The following is a 23,288-nucleotide window of genomic DNA, read 5'->3' as shown; positions in this document are numbered from 1 at the left end:
GTATGTATTAATCTGTTATGTCTGCCTTGGATTTTCTGTCAGATAAAGAAATGAAATGCTTACTCCTGTTTTAACTATCGTCTTCTAAATTAGTCATAGAATTCATTGTTTTTTGCATGACACTGAAAGTTTTAGAGCATGGAAATTGCATCATCTTGTCTGGCATCTGTGCTACCTGCCTCTTCCTACCCAGTTGTGCTTTCAGTCTTTATGTGCTGGTGTTCTTGACGTCTGAAACCCTATGGACGATGAATCCAGCATTTATATGACTCCTGTATGAGTTTGAACATGTAAGATGGGCAGTCATATTACCCAAATCAAATTTCTCTCCTGATTTCATTTTGCTTTTTATTATGAACACATAATGGTTATAATAATCTTTAGGTTGTTACACTGGATACTTGAAAATCTTTTTTCACCCTGTTTATGTAAATGTGGGTACAGAACTGGAAGCTTGTTAAAAAAGGCAGATGAAGGGCATAAATGCTACCTTTTTTTGACAGCTGAAGGGTAGGTTTGAAGGCAATGACTGCTCACTCATGGGGCATCCTGTTTTGTATCAGGTCATCCTAAATGTCTAAATATCTCTGTAGATTGGTATTTGGATTTTCCTGGAATAAGTTTTTAGGTTGAATGACGTCATAATCTTTCCTTTGGCAGCACAAGGGATTCTCATTCTTAATTTTCAGAAACTTTGACCTAGGTCTGGGTGCTAGCAATTGAAGGAAGGTTTACTCATCATGTGTCATTAATCATCAATCCTAGTTCTAATGTAAGATATTTTCTTGCTTATTCTAAGGGCTGGAATGCAGGTGGGCCACTTGAGACAGTATTGCTCCTTACCCAGGCTGCCTTTGCTACATAGCAAGTAGCAATCAGCCGCATGATCCTGGGCAAGTCAGTGGATTTCTTATGATTGTTTTCTCCTTAGCAAACTGTGCTTTCTTTTTTCTTTTTTTTCTTTTCTTTTCTTTCTTTCTTTTTTTTTTTTTTTTGAGATGGAGTCTCGCTCTGTTGCCCAGGCTGGAGTGCAGTGGCACAGTCTCGGCTCACTGCAAGCTCCACCTCCCGGGTTCCCGCCATTCTCCTGCCTCAGCCTCCCGAGTAGCTGGGACTACAGGCGCCCGCCACCACGCCCGGCTAATGATTTGTATTTTTAGTAGAGATGGGTTTCACCGCATTAGCCAGGATGGTCTCGATCTCCTGACCTCATGATCTGCCCGCCTCAGCCTCCCAAAGTGCTGGATTACAGGTGTGAGCCACCGTGCCTGGCTGCAAACAGTGCTTTCTAACATTTGACTAGAACTTTTGCTTGTGGCCGAGATGGAGGTGCAGGAGCCACACTTACCCTTTTATCTGAAACAACCAAAAACCAGTGTCCTGAGGCTGATATGGTTTGGCTCTATGTCTGCACCCAAATCTTATCTTGGAAGATAATCCCCATAATCCCTGTGGGTCCTGGGAGGGACCCAGTGGAAGGTCATTGAATCATGGGGTAGGTTCCCCCTTTCTGTTCTCGTGAGAGTGAGTGAGTCTCACGAGATCTGATGGTTTTATAGGCATCTGACACTTTCCTTGCTGACACTCATTCTCTCTCCTGCCACCTGTGAAGAGTGCCTTATGCCATGATTGTACGTTTCCTGAGGCCTCCCCAGCCATTCAGAACTGTGAGTTAATTAAACCTCTTTTCTTTATAAATTACCCAGTCTTGGGTATTTCTTCATAGCAGTGTGAGAACGGACTAATACAATCAGCTAAAAAAAAAACCAAACAACAAACAAAGCAGACAAAATATCTGAAGCAACCATTTTCAAGGCTGGACCTCAGGCAGGAGAGGAAAGCAAGCCTTAAGGAGCTGGAAATAAGTTGTGTCCTATGATTGCCTTATGCTTCAGGATAAAGAATATCCAAATCTGCACAGAAATTTGCATAGCAACTTTATTCATCATTGTCAAAAAATGGAAGCAAGAAAGATGTTCTTCAGTATGTGAGTGGATGGGGTAAAGAGTCTCTCCTTGACTAACTTTGGAAAAGCTCCTCTGAGCCCTCCTCTCAGCGAGTCCTCGACCTTAGCTTTTCATGTCTGGTCTATGGTTCCCAACTTTAGCAAGAATCCTGCTAAATCATCCCCTTACTCTTGATACTTGATCACTCTTGATATCTGATCAAGTTCTTCCTGTCCCTTCTTTGATGTATACATGTTTGACCTGACTTTAGCAAGAATCTTTTAGGCCAGTTTAGCAAGAATCCTCATACCTTTGATGTCTCCTCTTTCTAATTTTCCACCCACTGGTCCCCTCACTGTGTTCATTGGCTATAAACCCTCACTTATCCTGGTTGAATATGAAGTCAAATTTACCCTTCCCTATTGCAGTGATCATAGATGACTCCCACTGGAATAGACTTGAAGATAATCTTCCTTATCTTTCTAATAAGTGTTAGGACATTTTTTCTGTTTTTTAATTTTTAATTTTTTTTTGGAGAGGACTTTTCCATCTCTTGTCCATGTCGGAGTGCAGTGGTGGGATCATGGCTCACTGCAGTCTCAACTTCCTGGGCTCAGGTGATTCTCTCACCTCGGCCTCCCAAGTAGCTGGGGCTACAGGCATGAGCCACCACACCTGGCTAATTTTTTAAAAAAATTTGTGTAGAGAGGAGTCTCACTATGTTGCTCAGACTGGTCTCAAATTTCTAGGCTCAAGCCATCTGCCTGCCTCGGCCTCCCAAAGTGTTGGGATTACAGGAATGAGCCACAGGGTCCACCTACAGTTTTTCTTTAACATTATACAAATTATAGTATAAAATGGAGTATTGGCCAGCAATAGAAAAAATGAACTATCAAGCTATGAAAAGATATGGGGGTAAATACCTATTACTAAGTGAAAGAAGGCAGTCTGAAAAAGTGACATAGTATACCCTTGCACCTACTTGACGTTCTGGAAGACATAAACTAGAGAGACAGTAGAAAGATCAGTAGTTCCCAGGGGATAGTCAGGAGGGAGGGAGGGTTGAACAGATGGAGCACAAGGGATTTTTAAGGCAGTGAAACTCTTCTGTATGATACAATACTATAATGGTGGATATCTGCCATTATGCATAGAACTTACAACATAGAGTGAAACGTAATGTGAACTACGGACTTTAGTTAATAATAATGTATAAATATCAGTTTATTAATTGTCACAAATGTATCACACTAATGTAAGATGCTAATAATGAGACAAATTGAAGAAGGTGGCCAGAGGGAGAATATGGCAACTTGCTGTGATTTTTTTTCTCTAAACCTACAATTGCTCTAAAAAAATCAAGTTTGGAACAAAGCAATGGAACAAAGCTGGACAGAGAATGACTTTGATGAGTTGAGAGAAGAAGGCTTCAGTTGATCAAACTTCTCAGAGCTAAAGGAGGAACTACAAACCCAGTGCAAAAAAACTTAAAACCTTGAAAAAAGATTTGACGAATGGATAACTAGTATAACCAATGCTGAGAAGTCCATAAATGACCTGATAGAGATGAAAACCATGACACGAGAACTACTTGACAAATGCCCAAGCTTCAGTAACTGACTCGATCAACTGGAAGAAAGAGTATCAGCGATTGAAGATCAAATGAATTAAATGAAGTGAGAAGAGAAGTTTAGAGAAAAAAGAGTAAAAAGAAATGAACAAAGCCTCCAAGACATACGGGATTTTGTGAAAAGACCAAATCTGTGTCTGAGTGGTGTACCTGAAAATGACGGGAAGAATGCAACCAAGTTGGAAAACGATCTGCAGGATATTATCCAGGAGAACTTCCCCAACCTAGCAAGGCAGGCCGACATTCAAATTCAGGAAATACAGAGAACGCCACAAAGATACTCCTCGAGAAGAGCAACTCCAAGACACATAATTGTCAGATTCACCAAAGTTGAAATGAAGGAAAAAATGTTAAGGGCAGCAGAGAGAAAGGTCAGGTTACCCACAAAGGGAAGCCCATAAGACTAACAGCAGATCTCTCGGCAGAAACTCTCCAAGCCAGAAGAGAGTGGGGGCCAATATTCAACATTCTTAAAGAAAAGAATTTTCAACCCAGAATTTCATATCCAGCCAAGCTAAGTTTCATAAGTGAAGGAGAAATAAAATCCTTTACAGATAAGCAAATGCTTAGAGATTTTGTCACCACCAGGCCTGCCCTACAAGAGATCCTGAAGGAAGCACTAAACATGGAAAGGAACAACCAGTACTAGCCATTGCAAAAACATGCCAAACTATAAAGACCACCAATGCTAGGAAGAAACTGCATCAACTAATGAGCAAAATAACCAGCTAACATCATAATGACAGGATCAAGTTCACATGTAACAATATTAACCTTAAATGTAAGTGGGCTAAATGGTCCAATTAAAAGACACAGACTGGCAAATTGGATAAAGAGTCAAGACCCATCAGTTTGCTGTATTCAGGAGACCCATCTCACATGCAGAGACACACATAGGCTCAAAATAAAGGGATGGAGGAAGATCTACCAAGAAAATGGAGAAAAAAGGCAGGGGTTGCAATCCTAGTCTCTGATAAAACAGACTTTAAACCAACAAAGATCAAAAGAGACAAAGAAGGCCATTACATAATGGTAAAGAGATCAATTCAACAAGAAGAGATAACTATCCTAAATATATATGCATCCAATACAGGAGCACCCAGATTCATAAAGCAAGTCCTTAGAGACTTACAAAAAGACTCAGACTCCCGCACAATAATAATGGGAGACTTTAACACCCCACTGTCAACATTAGACAGATCAACGAGGCAGAAAGTTAACAAGGATATCCAGGAATTGAACTCAACTCTGCACCAAGTGGACCTAATGGACATCTACAGAACTCTCCACCCCAAATCAACAGAATATACATTCTTCTCAGCACTACATGGCACTTATGCCAAAATTGACCACATAATTGGAAGCAAAGCACTCCTCAGCAAATGTAAAAGAACAGAAATTATAACAAACTGTCTCTCAGACCACAGTGCAGTCAAACTAGAACTCAGGATTAAGGAACTCAATCAAAATCACTCAACTACATGGAAACTGAACAACCTGCTCCTGAATGATTACTCGGTACATAACAAAATGAAGGCAGAAATAAAGGTGTTCTTTGAAACCAATGAGAACAAAGATACAACATACCAGAATCTCTGGGACACATTTAAAGCAGTGTGTAGAGGGAAATTTATAGCACTAAATGCCCACAAGAGAAAGCTGGAAAGATCTAAAATTGACACTCTAACATCACAATTAAAAGAACTAGAGAAGCAAGAGCAAACACATTCAAAAGCTAGCAGAAGGCAATAATAACTTAAGATCAGAGCAGAACTGAAGGAGATAGAGACACAAAAAACCCTTCAAAAAATCAATGAATCCAGGAGCTGGTTTTTTGAAAAGATCAACAAAATTGATAGACTGCTAGCAAGACTAATAAAGAAGAAAAGAGAGAAGAATCAAATAGATGCAATAAAAAATGATAAAGGGGATATCACAACCGACCCCACAGAAATACAAACTACCATCAGAGAATACTATAAACACCTCTACACAAATAAACTAGAAAACCTAGAAGAAATGGATAAATTCCTGGAAACATACACTCTCCCAAGACTAAACCAGGAAGAAGCTGAATCCCTGAATAGACCAATAGTAGGCTCTGAAATTGAGGCAATAATTAATAACCTACCAACAAAAAAAATTTCAGGACCAGATGGATTCACAGCCAAATTCTACCAGAGGTACAAGGAGGAGCTGGTACCATTCCTTCTGAAACTATTCTAATCAATGGAAAAAGAGGGAATCTTCCCTAACTCATTTTATGAGGCCAACATCATCCTGATACCAAAGCCTGGCAGAGACACAACAAAAAAAGAGAATTTTAGACCAATATCCCTGATGAACATTGATGCAAAAATCCTCAGTAAAATACTGGCAAACTGAATCCAGCAGCACATCAAAAAGCTTATCTGCCATGATCAAGTGGGCTTTATCCCTGAGATGCAAAGCTGGTTCAACAAATGGAAATCAATAAACATAATCCAGCATATAAACAGAACCAAAGACAAAAACCACATGATTATCTCAATAGATGCAGAAAAGGCCTTTGACAAAATTCAACAGCTCTTCATGCTAAACATTCTCAATAAATTAGGTATTGATGGAAAGTATTTCAAAATAATAAGGCCGGGTGCGGTGGCTCAAGCCTGTAATCCCAGCACTTTGGGAGGCCGAGACGGGCGGATCACGAGGTCAGGAGATCGAGACCATCCTGGCTAACATGGTGAAACCTCGTCTCTACTAAAAAAATACAAAAAACTAGCCGGGCATGGTGGCGGGCGCCTGTAGTCCCAGCTACTCGGGAGGCTGAGGCAGGAGAATGGCGTGAACCCGGGAGGCGGAGCTTGCAGTGAGCTGAGATCCGGCCACTGCACTCCAGCCTGGGCGATAGAGCGAGACTCCGTCTCCAAAAAAAAAAAAAAAAAAAAAATAAGAGCTATTTATGACAAACCCACAGCCAGTATCATACTGAATGGGCAAAAACTGGAAGCATTCCTTTTGAAAACTCGGACAAGACAGGGATGCCCCCTCTCACCACTCCTATTCAACATAGTGTTGGAAGTTCTGGCCAGGGCAATCAGGCATGAGAAAGAAATAAAGTGTATTCAATTAGGAAAAGAGGAAGCCAAATTGTCCCTGTTTGCAGATGACATGATTGTATCCCATTCACAATTGCTTCAAAGAGAATAAAATACATAGGAATCCAACTTACAAGGGTTATGAAGAACCTCTTCAAGGAGAACTACAAACCACTGCTCAATGAAATAAAAGAGGACACAAACAAATGGAAGAACATTCCATGCTCATGGATAGGAAGAATCAATATTGTGAAAACGGCCATACTGCTCAAGGTAATTTATAGATTCAATGCCATCCCCATTAAGCTACCAGTGACTTTCTTCACAGAATTGGAAAAAACTACTTTAAAGTTCATATGGAACCAAAAAAGAGCCCGCATTGCCAAGACAGCCTAAGTCAAAAGAACAAAGCTGGAGGCATCATGCTACCTGATTTCAAACTATACTACAAGACTACAGTAACCAAAACAGCATGGTACTGGTACCAAAACAGACATATAGACCAATGGAACAGAAAAGAGGCCTCAGAAATAATACCACACATCTACAACCATCTGATCTTTGACAAACCTGACAAAAACAAGAAATGGGGAAAGGATTCCCTATTTAATAAATGGTGCTGGGAAAACTGGCTAGCCATAAGTAGAAAGCTGAAACTGGATCCCTTCCTTACTCCTTATACAAAAATTAATTCAAGATGGATTAGAGACTTAAATGTTAGACCTAAAACCATAAAAACCCTAGAAGAAGACCTAAGCAATACCATTCAGGACTTAGGCATGGGCAAGGACTTCATGTCTAAAACACCAAAAGCAATGGCAACAAAAGCTAAAATTGACAAATGGATCTAATTAAACTAAAGAGCTTCTGCACAACAGAAGAAACTACCATCAGAGTGAACAAGTAACCTACAGAATGGGAGAAAAGTTTTGCAATCTACTCATCTGACAAAGGGCTAATTTCCAGAACCTACAGAGAACTCAAACAAATTTACAAGAAAAAAACGACCCCATCAAAAAGTGGGCAAAGGATACGAACAGACACTTCACAAAAGAAGACATTTATGCAGCCAACAAACACATGAAAAAATGCTCCTCATCACTCACCATCAGAGAAATGCAAATCAAAACCACAATGAGATACCATCTCACACCAGTTAGACTCGCGCTCATTAAAAAGTCAGGAAACAACAGGTGCTGGAGAGGATATGGAGAAATAGGAACACTTTTACACTGTTGGTGGGACTGTAAGCTAGTTCAACCATTGTGGAAAACAGTGTGGCGATTCCTCAAGGACCTAGAACTAGAAATACCATTTGATCCAGCCATCCCATTACTGGGTATATATCCAAAGGATTATAAATCCTGCTGCTATAAAGACACATGCACACGTATGTCTATTGCAGCACTATTCACAATAGCAAAGACTTGGAATCAACCCAAATGTCCATCAGTGATAGACTGGATTAAGAAAATGTGGCACATATGCACCATGGAATACTCTGCAGCCATAAAAAAAGGGTAAATTCGTGTCCTTTGTAGGGACATGGATGCAGCCGAAAACTGTCATTCTCAGCAAACTATCATGAGAACAGAAAACCAAAGACTGCATGTTCTCACTCATAGGTGAGACTTGAACAATGAGATCACTTGGACACAGGAAGGGAAATATCACACACCAGGGCCTATTGTGGGGTGGTGTGGCGGAGAGGGGAGGGATAGCATTAGGAGATATACCTAATGTAAATGACGAGTTAATGGGTGCAGCACACCAACATGGCATGTGTATACATATGTAACCTGCACATTGTGCACATGTACCCTATGACATAAAGTATAATTTAAAAAAAAGAAAAAAAAAAAGTCAAACTAATGATAAACTTTTTAAATTGAGGAGTAAATTTAACAAAGTCACTCACTGAATTTTTATGTCTTGTAACAAAAGTTGGAAAATTAAAAATTAAAGCCCACTATTTACAATAGCATTAAAAAAAGAAACATTCTATAAATACAAAGGCATAAATAGCTTAAAAGTAAAAGGATAAAAATGATACACAATCCTCATCAAATCAAATCAAACTAATTAAAATAAAACATTGAAAGAAAGCTAGAATAGCCACATTAATATCAAGCAAAGTGTATTTCTAAACCAAGACTATTACTAGAGTTAAAGCAGTTCATTTCATAATGTAAAGGGGGGTGGTTAAGAGGATATGACTATTGTAAATGTTTATGTACCCAACAATAAAACTTCAAAATACATAAAGTAAAAACAGAACTGCAATGAGAATCAGACATATCAAAAATTATAGCCAGAGATTTCAATACTCCTAGTTCAATAATTGGTAGAAGTAGACAGAAAATCAGTAAGAATAAAAGAACACTTGAATGACACTATCAATCAATTTGATGTAATTGACCTTTAAATAAAGAACATTCTATCCAACAGTACAATATAAATTCTCTTCTGAGACACACAGACATTTACTAATATAGACCATACTCAGAGCAATAAAACAAATCTCAGATAAATTTGTTTTAAATTCAAGTTGTATAAAATGTTGTTTGATCATAATGAAATTAAATAATTACTAACAATAACATCTCTGAGAAATAACCAAGCATTTGAATGCTAAATAGCACACTTTTAAATGATATGTCAAAAAAAAAAAATCAGGAAAACATTTGAAGAAAGAAATTAGAAAGTTTTTTCAACTGAATAAAAATGAACACACTATATATATGAATTTTGGGGATACCACTAAAATAATAATTAGGGAGATTTTATTGCTCTAAAAAACTTAGTAATTTTTAAAAATGTCTTAAATAGTGGTCTCAGCATCCATTTTAAACTGAAAAAGAGGATAAAACTAAAAATACAAGCAGAAGGCAAACAATGAAGATCAGAGTGGAGATCAACAAATTGTAAAACAGAAACAATAGAGGAAATTATGAAACTAAAAGTTATTTTTTAAAACATTGGTGAAATTAGTGTGTTTTTGGCCAGAAAAGTGAGAGAGTAGGTAAATGACTAATACCAAGAATGAGGGAGGTAACATCCCTATATCTTCTACAGGTATTAAAATGGTACTAAGAGAACATTAAGAACAAGTTGATGAAATAAAATATTTTTTGAGAAACACAAGCTATCAAGACTCACTCAAGGAAAAACAGATAAACTGAATAGCCCTATATCTGTTAGAGAATTTAAATTTATTGGTAAAAACTTTTCTACAGTAAAATTCCTGGCTCAAATGGCTTCACTATTGAGTTCTACTAATCCTTTAAGAAAGAAATAATAATTTTGGCCAGGCACAGTGGCTCATGCCTGTAATCCCAGCACTTTGGGAGGCTAAGGCAGGAGGATCACTTGGAGTCAGGAGTTCAAGACCAGCCTGACCAACATGGTGAAAATCCATCTCTACTAAAAACACAAAAATTAGTCAGGTGTGATGACACATACCTTTAGTCCCAGCTACTCAGGAGACTGAGACAGGAGAATTGCTTGAACCCAGGAGGCAGAGGTTACAGTGAGCCAGGATTGTGCCACTGCAGTCCAGCCTGTGTGACAGAGTGAGTGAGATTCCATCTCAAAAAAAATAAAAATAAAAATAAAAATTATAAACAAATTCTTCCAGAAAATTGAGGAGAGAGTATTTCCCAAATCATTTTATGAGGTTAGCATTACCCTAATACATAAACAAGACATAAGAAAACTAAAGACAAGTATCTCTTCTGACTATAAATGTACAAGTTCTAAAAATTTAACAAATTGAATCCAACAACATATAAAAAGAATAATACATTATGACCACAAAGGGCTTATATCCATAATGCAAGGTGAGTTACACATTTGAAAATTAGTGTAAATTATCATATTAACATATTAAATGTAAAAACCATGTGATCATTTCAGCAGACACAGGAAAGCATTGATGAAATCCAACATCCACTGATTTAAAAAACTCTCAGAAAACCAGCAGTAGAAAGGAACTTCCTCAATCTGATAAAAAGCAACTACAAAAAATCCTGCTATAGCGAACATCATACTTGCCAAAGAGTAAATGTTTTCACCCCCAAATGAAGAACAATACCAAAGCGTACACTCTCACCACTTCTATTCTACATCGTACTGGAGGTTCTATCCAGTGCAATATGACATGATGTAAACAGATGTGCTGTGACCCAGACCTTCTTGTTTTATTTCTAGAGCATAGGCAAAGTAGTTTTGTCATAATTTTTAAGTAGATTTGTCATAATTTTTAAGTAGATTTGTCGTAATTCTAAGAAATAATTTTAGAATTATTGAAATGGTAAATGAGCATTGACTTCATCTTATTCATCAGTTGCATTAACCCTTAAGAAGAGTCAGCTTGTTTTTTGAAGCATTGAGGCTAAGTATTGACTTCTCCTCTCTAGCTATGAAAATCCTGGATGGCATTTTCTTTTAATAGAAGGCTATCTTCTGTGCATTGAAAATATATTGTTTAGGGCAGCCACCTTCATCAATGACCTTAGCTAGAGTTTCTAGATAACCTGCTGCAGTTTCTCCATCAGCACTTGCTGCTTTACCTTGCATTTGTATGTTATAAAGATTGCTGCTTTCCTTAAATCTCAGTAGCCAACCTCTGCTAGCTTCTAGTGTTTCTTCTGCAGCTTTCTCACCCCTCTAAGCCTCCCTAGAATTGAAGAGAGCTGAGGACTTAGTTTGATTTAGGCTTTGGCTTAAGGCAGTGTTGTGGCTGGTTTGATCATGTATCTAGATCTTCTATCTACTCAAATTTTCTCCACATCACCAGTAAGGTAGTTTCACTTTCTTATTTGTTCTCTGAAGTAGCACTTTTCATTTCCTTCAAGAACTTTTCCTATGCATTTACAAATTGACTAACTGCACAAAAGGCCTAGCTTTCAACCTGTCTTAGCTTTTGGTATGCCTTCATCACTAAGTTTAATCATTTCTAGATTTTGATTTAAAGTAAGATATATGAGACTATTTCTTTCACATGAATACTTAAAGGCCACTACTGTAGGGTTATTCATTGGTTTAATTTCAGTATTGTTGTGTCTCAAAAAAAGGGATGCTTGAGGACAGCGAGAAAGATGGAAAATGGCATGTCAGTGAGGTGGGAAGAGCACATATCACATGCATTGATTAAGTTTGCTATCTTCTGTAAATGTGGTTTGTGGCTCCACAAAACAATTACAATAGTAATATCAAAGATCACTGATCAATGATCACCATAACAGATATAAAAATAATTTTAAAAGTTTGAAATATTGTAAGCATTATCAAAATGTGACTCAGAGACACAAAGCGAGTTCATGCTGTTGGGAAAATGGCGCTGATAGACTTGCATGATACAGGGTTTCCACACATCTTCAAATTGTAAAAAACATAATCTCTCTGAAGTACAGTAAAATGAGTATTTCATGTGAGAAACACACATACACCCATCCAGATGCAAAGAATGGACTCAGAGACACACAGCAGCAGAAGCGACTCTTTTTTTTTTTTTTTTTTTTTTTTAGATGGAGTCTCGCTCTGTGTCCCAGGCTGGAGTGCAGTGGCACAATCTCAGCTCACTGCAACCTCCGCCTCCCAGGTTCAAGTGATTCTCCTGCCTCAGCCCCATGAGTGGCTGGGATTACAGGCATGCGTCACCACGCCAGGCTAATTTTTGTATTTTTATTAGAGATGGGGTTTCACCATGTTGGCCAGTTGGTCTTGAACTCCTGACCTCAGGTGATCCACCCACCTCGGCCTCCCAAAGTGCTGGGATTACAGGCGTGAGCCACCGCACTCACCCAGCCAGAGCAAAACTTTTAATGATGGTCTTGCAAGATCCGGAGCCTGGTAGGCAGGCACACCCAGGGCAGTTAGAGCAGGTAATTTATTGCCTAGCAAGCAAGTCCCTCCCCCAGTTCCTCATTGGTTGAGTCCTATGGAGTTACGATATTCCTGGACATCGCCTAAGTTTTATTATCCCCCTTATAAGGTTATAACCCAATCCCCTTCCTCACTTAAGTTTTGATTTCTCAATAACAAAACTTTCTTCCCTTTTGTGGGCTGACCTCTCCTCTACATTCTGTTTGCTTATTGTGACCTTCTAGGTGCATGAGCCATGCAGTTTGTTACATCTGCAGGCTGGGTGCCAGTACTTAGATTTATTATGCCTTGAAAATGGACCATTTAAAATGTTTTCTCACATTCAGTGCTCTCAATGTACACCAACTGTGTGATCTCTTAATAAATAAGCTGTGTGTGTGTAATCAAAGTAAAGTTGATTTCAGTTTTACATAACTTCTTATAACTGTAAGTTGCTTTTTGTAAGCTTCATGGTAACCACAAAGTAAAAACCTATATTAGATATGCTAAAAATATGAAGAAGTATGAAAGAAACTGAAGAGGATACACACACGCAAAATGGAAAGATATTTCATGCTCATTGATTGGAAGAATTAATATTGTTAAAATATCTATACTACCCAAAGTGATCTACAGATTCAGGGCCGTCCCTACCAATGACATGCTTCACAGAAATAGAAAAAAAAAATCCTTAACTTTGTATGAAACCACAAAAGACTCTGAAATGCTAAAGCAATCCTGAGCAAAAAGAACAAAACTGGAGGTATCACGCAGTCTAATTTCAAAGAATACTACACAGGTGTACTACTGGCATACTATAGCATAGTACTGACATAAAACAGACACACAGACCACTGGGATAGAATAGAGAATCCAAATATAAGTCCATGCACTTACCCCCAAATCATTTTTGACAAAGGTACCAAGAACACACATTCAGGAAAGGACAAGCTCTTTAAAAATTAGTGCTGGGAAAACTGGGTATCTATAAGCAAAAGAATGAAACTAGATCCCCATCTTTAACCATGTATGAAAATCAACTCAAAATGGATTAAAGACTTAAATTAAGTCTTGAAACTATGAAACTACTAAAAGAAAACACTAGGGAAACACTATAGGAAATTAGTCTGGGCAAAGATTCTTGGGGTAAGGCCTCAAAAGCACAGGCAACAAAAGCAAAAATAGACAAATAGGATTACATCAAGCAGAAAAGCTCTGCACAGCAAAGAAAATAATCAGCAAAGTTGAAGACATAGCATACAGAATGGGGAGACTATTAATATTTGCAAACTATCCATCCAATAAGAATATAATGATGGATGAAACTGGAGGTTACTATGCTAAGTGAAATAGGCCAGGCTCAGACAGACACACGTTACATGTTCTCACCATATATGGGATCTGGAAACGTGGATCTTATGGAGGTAGAGAGTGGAATGGTGGATACCAGAGGCTGGGAAGCAAGGGTATGAGGAGAAGGGATAAAGAGTAGTTGATTGAGGGGTATAAAAATGCAGTTAAATAGAAGGAATATGTTCTAACATTTGCTGCCACAATAGGGAAATTATAGTTAATAATGGTATATTTTTAAATTGCTAGAAGAAAAAAAATTTACAGTGTTCCCAACACAGGGAAAAGATTGAAGTGACTGATATTCCAATTACCCTGATTTTATGATTATACATTTTATACGGGTATCAAAACATCACATGTACCCCCAAAATATGTACAACTCTTATATCACAATGAAAATATTTGATTAAAAAATAAATAGGCCTGATTTTGTTTCAAAGTCATATTACCAGAGATTTTTTTTCTGATCTAAAAAGATGACAAATTTTACTGAATGAAGGCTCAAATGATTACAGTGGAACCTGCTGGCATCCCTGAATCAGATCCCCCAAGGTCTGTGCGCTGGTTGCCAAGAACGTGAACCTGAAGCCTTCAGAAGATTGCTTGGTCACTGGAGCCATTCACAGAAACAAGAGTGGGAAATGCCTGGGAGTTCCAACCTCCTGAAGCCAGCCCTAAGCCAATGACAGACAGCTCAACAACAGGGAATCCCGGCTCCTCTGCATGGCCGTGCATGTCAGGCGTGGCTGGGACTTCACCTGAAACCACACTCCTGCTTTGCTGGTTCCCTCCCTGCCCTACTCACACTCTCTCTACCTCTCAGGATTGTGTCCCTGCTCAGTCGCTTGAACCCAGCTCCTCCTCTTGGGGTCAAATAAGGAGAAGGGACGGGAAGTGTGCCGTTTTCTTCTGATACCTGTTCTCTCTGAGCGAGCTGGGGTTCAGAGCACCACAGTGCTGTCCCTGCTTTGAGAAGATCTGGGCTTTCAGGGGAGAGCCTTACTTAGGACACCAAGCACAGTACTTAGATAATACTCTTATCTTCTAATGCAGATGTCAGTCACATTTAAAACAAAGTGTATTTTTTTTGCCAGCATCTCAGGTTTCTAGCCCAGTCTCTGTTACAAAGTTAGCAGCAGTCAGATGTAGAATGAAGATCAAAGCTGCACCCATGTCTTCGGGCTGACTGTGGGCTCAGGAAACTCATATGGCCCTCTGAGAGGTATACCCCCATAGACAGCAATGTTGGTGTCTTAAGTTATGGGGGCCTCAGGAACAAACAATGCTCTGTTGCAAAGATCGGGAGCTTTAATAAAACCCTGATTTGCATTTTTTTAAAAAACTATAGATAGTGGCTATAAATTCAAATGTACATACATTTGTACATCACATATTCTGTAAAAGGATTAGAAGTTCTCCCAGAATGGAAGATCTTTCTATATATTCAGTCTCAAAATATGTATTGAACACCTCCTCTGCGCCAAGTATTTTCTAAGGTAATTTTTTAAAGACTCGCTACAGGGGCTGTCTTTGTGGAATGAGTAATTGAATAAGGAGAAGGGACAGGGAGTGCGCAGTTTTCTTCTGATCCCCATTCTCTCTGAGTGAGCTGGGGTTCAGAGTACCACAGTGCTGTCTCTGCTTTGAGAAGATCTGGGCTTCTTAGGGCTGACCTGGAGGTTGGAGAAGCAAAAGTCACACAGGTTTAAAATTGTGACTGATGAGGTGCCCTGGTACTGGTGAGGGCAGTGAGTAGCTAGAGAGGAGAAAACTCCATGATATGTGGGTAAGTGCTGGGACTGAGGGGTTTCCTAGAATACTGGACATTGGGTAGTAACACTGGAAATGTCCCCAATCAGTCACCCTGTATTTTTATGGTTCCTGTGATCCTGTCTAATGTGGGGCTGTACACCTGGTGGGAAGGCATTTCCTGTATCTCCCGGTAAACAGGTGAACATCTTATCTTTTCACTTTCCTGTGTGATACATGAAACTTGACCCCTTTCCTTGATTTCTATTAAAAATTATCCTACTTAAGTCATTAATGTTTGAAGCAGAGTCTGCGGAAAGTTTGGGGAGACAGAGTGATTTTATTGCCAAGAAACAAGCATCACACAGACAAAGGAGCTTACATTGAAATCATACCCCTGCTTAGGGGCCCCATCCCTGTGACAGTAGACTCTCTCTCTGTTGGCCAGTCCCTCTTTCTCCTCTGTCCTCCATCCTCCTCTTCTCTTCTCTGCCTTCTGCTTCTCACCATGCCCAGATTCTCACTTACCGATGAGTTTGATTAGTTTGCCTGTATCTTTGTAATCGCTTTCTATTCTATGATTGTAGACCTCAGTTCTCAGCAAAGGTTTACTTATGCAGGAGCCTTCCTGTACAAAGTCAGTTCCCTCCTCCGGGTGTAAGGTTGTTGCTGAGGTCAGCCTCTTGGGTGCCCTGAGTTTTTGCCTAGTGGACCTCCTGTAGGAGGTGTGGAATTGCTGCCTGGACCCTCACCTCATGCTGCATGGGGATTATAGTGGTGGGGGTCGCAGAAGATTTCAATACTTGGAAAAATCTCTCTGGTTAGAGACCAGAATGAAGGAATTCTCCAAGTTGGGAAAAAAAGGTTAACGTTAAAAATGGAAACTGGAGAGGAAGGCTCTGGTGAAAGACATGCTTTACTGTGAAAATGCTCAGCGTATCACACGGTTAGCCAAGCCTTAACAATCCTCTTCTAAAGCACTCACCTCTGCCTACTGGGGGATTTCCCTTGAGAAATTCACCTTTAGCTTTGTTGGTGTGTTAGCACCTTTTGAAACCACGTTCGTGGCCAGTTTTCATGGCACATATTTGTCCAGTAAGTGATTAATTCTTTAAGTGAGCTGGTATATGATAGACAATAGATTACTCTGTGGATATCTTAGAAAATCGTAAACTTATAGGATTTAGACTTTGAAGAGGTTCCCACCACAATGCCCTCATTTTAAATTTGAGGAAAACAAAGCTCTAAAGAAGTGAGGCTGGCACATCTAATTGGGACTAGATTCATCAATGTCTTATTTCCCTGGAGACAGATCTTCCCCAACCCTGGGGATCCATCTCTGGCTATTGGTAAATGTGGCCTTACCCAACCTGCTTCTAGCAGACACTGTTGAATTTTCACCAACATTAACTGATTCACCACAATCATCCTGGGGGGGCAGGTGTTACCAACACCATCCCCTTGGTATAGATGGTGAGAGGATGTGCTCACTGCCTCACAATCAGGGAGTGGCTGAGCTTGGATTTGAACCCAGGGAGTTGGGCCTGCTAGGTAGGCTCTCAACACCAGTACCACCCTGCCTGTGAGCCTAGACATCAAGGACGTGGACGTGCACTCTGCACTCTTTCTGGGATGCTGCTATCATTGGAAGTGTTTGGGCAGGCTGTCTAATCAACATCCTTCCCTAAACAACGGGAAGCAGGATCAGTGGTTCCCAAACTGCTTTGAAACTGTCATTTAAAAATTTACTGATGAAAACTTATTTTAATTGTCTCTGAGTTTTCAAGGCTGTCCGGAAAAAAAAAAAAAAAAAAAAAAAAGCTTTGCTCAAATTTTTTATTCATTTTTTGCAGTCAGAAAAAAAAAAAAAAAAAAAAAAAAAAAAAAACATTCTTCCTCAGCCCTTAGAGGACCAGGAGCAGTTTGCTATCATCATAACTCTGCAGAGCCAGCAACTTTTCTTTCATGAAGCTATTTCCTATCTCTTGATACCTTCAAGGGGTCTATTAACTGTTTTAGATTATACTCCGGCCTCTTGGTATAGAGTGCAGTGTATTTTTTTTTTTCTTCACCCAGGCTGGAGTGCAGTGGTATGATTGTAGCTCACTGCAGCCTCGACCTCCCAGGCTCAGGTAATCTCATCTCAGCCTCCCAAGTAGCTGGGACTACAATCACACACCACCGTGCCCAGCTAATATTTTTTGTATTTTTAGTGGAGACAGGGTGTTGCCATGTTGCCCAGACTGGTCTTGAACTCCTGGGAACAAGGGATCCACCCATCTTGTCCTCCCAACGTGGTGGGATTACAGGCATGAGACACCTTACCCAGCCATGTATTGTTAAGGGAATGAATGTTTTCTTAAGTCAGGTGATGAAAGACGTGAAATGTAGGTATCTTAACTGTGTTCCAGAAAGATATGTTACACAATTGATGTGTGTGTGTGCTGCAATGTATATATTACAATGAGATACTCTCAAAATGAACCTGTGGACTGTGTGCCTTACTGAGGTCCTCTTTGTGCCTTCCAGTTTTACGGGAGCCCTATACAGTCCGTGTGGAGGACCAGAAAACCATGAGAGGCAATGTTGCGGTCTTCAAGTGCATTATCCCCTCCTCGGTGGAGGCGTACATCACTGTCGTCTCATGGGAGAAAGACACTGTTTCACTTGTCTCAGGTAGGCTTTGCATCTCCAGGGTGCAGGACGCCATGCTCACCTTCTGAAAAGGTTATTTCAGAGATGGAATCGGGTCTCCATTTATGTGTTCATTATAATTCAGAATTAGTATTCTTAAGGTTGATGCTATTTTGTAAGTAAACCTGAAGTAAGTGTTTGGCTTATAATGCTTGATTCAGACGTCCTTTGGTGAGTTGACTGATGAAGAGAAATTAGTTACCGGTGCTGTAACTGTAGCCATTATGTTAACTTTTTTGAGAAAATTGTGGTTTTATGTTTGCTTCTAAAAACAAGGTAGTAATATTTTGCATCTGTGAGAAACCTCAGCATTGCACATATAGCTGATATTCTGAAACTAAAACCTGGAAAGCGGAGACCCTGTTTTCATGCCCTTTGGGTGTTTTCCAGTGTCTTGAGAGTTATGTTGTATCTCTGACCTATTTGTTGAAGATTCTACTAAGAATATATATGTAGCACTGAAATGTATATTTGCATTTGAATAATTTGTTGGCTTATGTTTGGTATCTAGAAAAGATTTTAAATTTAGCCTCCAAGAAACTTCAGTTCTTTATTTCTAACGGTGTTGAATTCTTGCTCTGTGCTATTGATTTCTTGCTGTGTTATTTACCTGAAAAGGCTACTGTCCGCGTGATGTGTGGTGTTCCTGTTCTGTACATCCTTGGGTAATGACTGTTGGCGTATCCTGAAATGTGTGTTGGCTGCTTTTGGAAAAGAATTGTGAGGAGCATAGTCTGTGTTCCGACGTGGATTATAAATAGTTGCCTTTTTTAAACATGTCTTTATGACCTCACATGCAGATGCACACACACACACAACACATGTTAACACACCTCTTGACTAAGCAACATTTTATCAATTTATAGAGAGAAGAATTTGGAACTAAACCCTCATGCTGACACACCATTTTTGTTTTCAGCCTATTGATTAGCTAGAGAGGTTGGTTACTGTACACCAACGACCAGAAGGCATTTAAAAGATCCAAATCAAAATTGAAATACATTGCCATCATAGCACATTACAGGAATCTAGGATATAATGGAACTCTTAGTTTTTATCAAAAAAAAATTGTCTTTACAGTGAATTCAAAACCCCTCATGCTTCAATGAACAATACATTCCTTGCTGTTATGTTGATTAATCATCATAATTTAACTTAGGGTATTGAAAAATACTAAGCTTAATAGCTGAAATGTGATTGTGATCATCAGAATAGAGACTCACTTATACACTTTTATTTGCTAATTTTCTATGTTGAAACATCTTCATCTTCTCTCCTTAGGGGTCATGTTGTTTTTCTTAATGGCAAATGGAGGGATTTGATGACAGTCATCTGACTAAGTTCGGAGTCAGACGGGAGAGGCCCTCAAATTTATATGGCAAGGGAGTATAGATTCAGGGAGGGAAAGAATTGGGGTCTATCTTTTCAGTCTTCCAGACTCAGGGACCTAGAATGGAGACTTCATCAACGTTTAACCCTATCATCCAAATTTGTGGCCTCAGGGTCTGCTCTGGCAGAGGAAGAGACGATGGGAGAATTACAAACACCTTCTTAGTGCTTCCACTTGGAGGTGACACATGTTATCTCTGCTCATGTTTAATTGGACAAAGTAAGTCTCATGGCCATGCCTGACCTCAATGGGGCATGTGCCTGAAGGAAGAGAAGAACTGGAAATCTGGGTGAGAAATTGAAATATCTACCAGGAGGATTTCTTTAACTTTTATTTTAAGTTCAGGAGTACATGTGCAGGTTTTTTACACAGGTAAACTTGTCTCATGGGAGTTTGTTGTACAGATTATTTTGTCACCCGGGTATTAAGCCTAGAACCCATTAGTTATTTTCCTGATCCTCTTCCTCCTCCCACCCTCCACCGTGAAGTAGGCCCTAGTGTGTGTTGTTCCTCTCTATGTGTCCATGTGTTCTCATCATTTAGCTCCCACTGATAAGTGAGAACATGTTCTACCAGGAGGATTTTTAAATATATGTGGTTATGCATAATATGTTTGTTCTTTTGTTTCCTAGACGTCTTTAGTTAGCAGCATCCTCATGTTCATGTTTCACCTTTTTGCAATCTCTGTGAACAGACTTTATTTTCCTTCAAATGTGAACCTAATTAAACAAAAAAAGGAAATGTATATCTAGTGAGGGGATGATGCTGGCATGAAGAATATAGAGTTTATGTCTCTCTGATAGGAACTGTTAAAGCCCATGTCCTCTCCTCAGTCAGATATTGGAGCTTCATCCTTTCATACAATTTTAAACGCAAAAGTTTTGGAGAAGCACTTGGCTTTTACTTCACAACAGCATCTAGAAAGTAAATACAACACAGGTGTTTATCTTATTGAGGAATACATCATCAGTAAGAAGCTTTGGTTTGTTTGTAAGTAAGTCATTGAAAGAGAGAGAGAGAGAGACTTCATATCAGGTCGTTCACCCTGAGTCGAATAGACTTGTCACTAAAAATGACCTTGTAAATGACAACAAGGCCCCAAAGCAGTGGCATGATCTGCTTATAGAAAGTCTGGAAATTGAACATTTTACCTGACTTCTATTGCTCACTGCTACAGTCAGACCCTGTTCCCAGTGTCTGAGCTCCACCCATCAACAATGCCCAGAAAAGGAGGTCATGAAGTCACTGGAGGTGACACATGGTTTAAAACATTGGAGATCTTAATAAATAAACCATGCTCAGGAGGTTTAGGTGGAGAAGGGTTATATTTCTCTCTGGTTACCAGGACAAGGCACAGATAAGGACAGAGGACAACCTCCCTCCCCCATCACCCAGGCTGTGCCAGGGGTGGAGGGCGCTAAAAGGAGGACCCTCCCTCCTCCATGCTGGCCGGGGCTGAGTCACTCTGGGGAAGCACCGGGATTCTTGGCTTCACGGAATGACCTTGCATGGCACAGAAAACCCCAGGAACAGAGGGACTTTTTCTAAATTAGTCCTGACCTTCAGGGAAGCTGTCCTGAATACCATATGCACAGCAGATGATCTGTAAAAGGTTAATTTGTCTCTGTTTTGTATATAAACTCTAACTCCTGCTGAACTAGTTTGGATTTATTCCTTGGCATGGCCGTCTCCCAGGTCCCTCTTCCCGGATTATCAAGTCATCCCAGCCTGCTGAGATCTGGCTGGGAAGTTTGTCCCAGGAAGGATTCCTACTCTGCACAGATCACTTCCTTTAGTGGTTGATTCTCTCCGTGGAGAAAAGCGATTAACTAAATCAGCCATGGAAATAAGCCTGTGCAAGCATCTTAGTGACTGAGTTGGGAGCAGGTATAGGAGTGCCAGAGAGCTGACCTAGGAAAGCTGGGAGCTGATGGCAGTCAAGAGAGGGTCCAGAAACATGATTCACAGGCCAAGGCCCAGGGTGCCCTGCTGGGCTCCCGGGAAGAGTGTGACTTGTCAGCCTGGGGGATACTTAGGTGCTCAACCTTGACTATTGGGAGATCCCTGGGAAGGTCAGAGCAGCAAAGGCCTGCTTCGAACAGATGAGCTTGGAGTTGATGTGAATCTCTAGGCCAGGGGACCTTTGGAAATCCTGGTGAAGGTAAATGGGTGTTTGTCTTCTGCAAATTCTTTTTTAATGAAAAGCAAAATTAAATATGTTGGTGTATTTCCCTAAAAAGAAACAACTTGGTTTCTATTAGTGTGTCTCACTAGGTGTTGCCCTTTATGTTGGCTAAGAAAACAAATGAGTAAGTTATTTTCTTGAGAAGCACAAATGCAGTGTTTGTCAGGGTTTAATGAGGGTCGTCCATTGTCACGGTTGCTTTCGGGAGCTTACTGCACATTAGGGCCTGCATTGATTTCTTTCCAGGGCAGGCTTCGGTTGGCCTGAAGGTAGACGCAGGAATCAAGTTATGCCTCTTCATCATATGAGGCCATGAGGCTACCAATATCAAGGACATTAATGAGTTCATTGATTTTGAGTGACCTTTGGAAAGAATACCCCAACAGCCGAAAAGTAGAAATCCCATAATTCCACCAAATGGAGGAAAGATTAATAATATCTGATGTTGCTTTTCTGCCTGCCTGGGCTCTTCCCTGGGCCCTGGGGCCTCACAGGGTGACCCTTCCCTCTGGTATGATGGATGGGGGTGGGGTCGTAAATGTGCAGAGGAAAAACATTTCAGGGACAGGCACACAAGGTGCCATCAGGTGACCTCAGTTAATATGACAGATCCTGACCTATTGTCTTCTTACCTCTCTAAAATGAGCCAGGAAAAACAAGAGTCATGATGTCCATGTGGATTTTTTTCAACATCCTGATCACTTATCCTAAGCTGCAATGAAATCCTTTTAAATGCCATAATATTAATGTAGCCCAGTAAAAATATAGTAGCTTGAATAGCGACGTGCTTTTGGAGGTGTTGCTGATGTGGAGATACATAAGACACCATCCTGGAAAAAAACAATATCACCGGCTTTATATTTGGGTTTCCCTTGACAAGCCTGTTGTGAATTTCCTCCCGATTAGGGAGGCCAGCAATAAGAGAGCCCAGCCTTCCGTTTCTGTTTCTTCTGATAAAATTGTGAGAATCTCACCAGGGGTTTAGCTACATTAACATCAAAGACACAGCCCAAGGGTAACTGGATTTGGAAAACGGAAAAAGCAAACATTTTACTATTCCCAGAGAAACTGCCTCCCTCTTTAGCAGTGGCCCAATTTTCTGCTGTCATATTTCCTATCTGAATACTTCTATTAGTGATGATTCAAGGAGAATTTTATCTCTTAGGATCACTGAGTTCAGGTCCAAGGATGATTATCTTCTTTCTGTGTTTTGGGTAAACATAAACAATTTTCTACCCACATGAAATATCAAAGGACATAAACCAGCCACTTTACATGAAACATTTGCTGTAATTCTTCACTGCCACAGTTGGGTCCGGGCATCATAGATAACACAAGACTTGGGCTTTAAGAAGCACTCCCTCCCCAGGTCTCTGCAGAGATGGTTTCTGCAGTT

At 40.0% G+C, this 23,288-nt stretch overlaps 1 protein-coding gene across 1 annotated transcript in view; it reads left to right on the top strand.

The window, feature by feature from the left end:
* DSCAM (DS cell adhesion molecule) overlaps positions 1-23,288 on the top strand; it is an 812,825-nt gene that overhangs the window by 145,819 nt on the left and 643,718 nt on the right. Inside the window, exon 3 of the mRNA XM_037985374.2 lies at positions 18,153-18,299. Within this exon, the coding sequence (XP_037841302.1) occupies positions 18,153-18,299 (147 nt within the window). The remainder of the gene's footprint in view (positions 1-18,152; positions 18,300-23,288) is intronic.

Source organism: Chlorocebus sabaeus, chromosome 2 (genome assembly GCF_047675955.1).
Source record: "Chlorocebus sabaeus isolate Y175 chromosome 2, mChlSab1.0.hap1, whole genome shotgun sequence".
NCBI classification, from domain to species: Eukaryota; Metazoa; Chordata; class Mammalia; order Primates; family Cercopithecidae; genus Chlorocebus; species Chlorocebus sabaeus.
The sequence above is the reverse complement of the archived record's forward strand: the minus strand, read 5'-3'. Positions and strand labels throughout refer to the sequence as shown.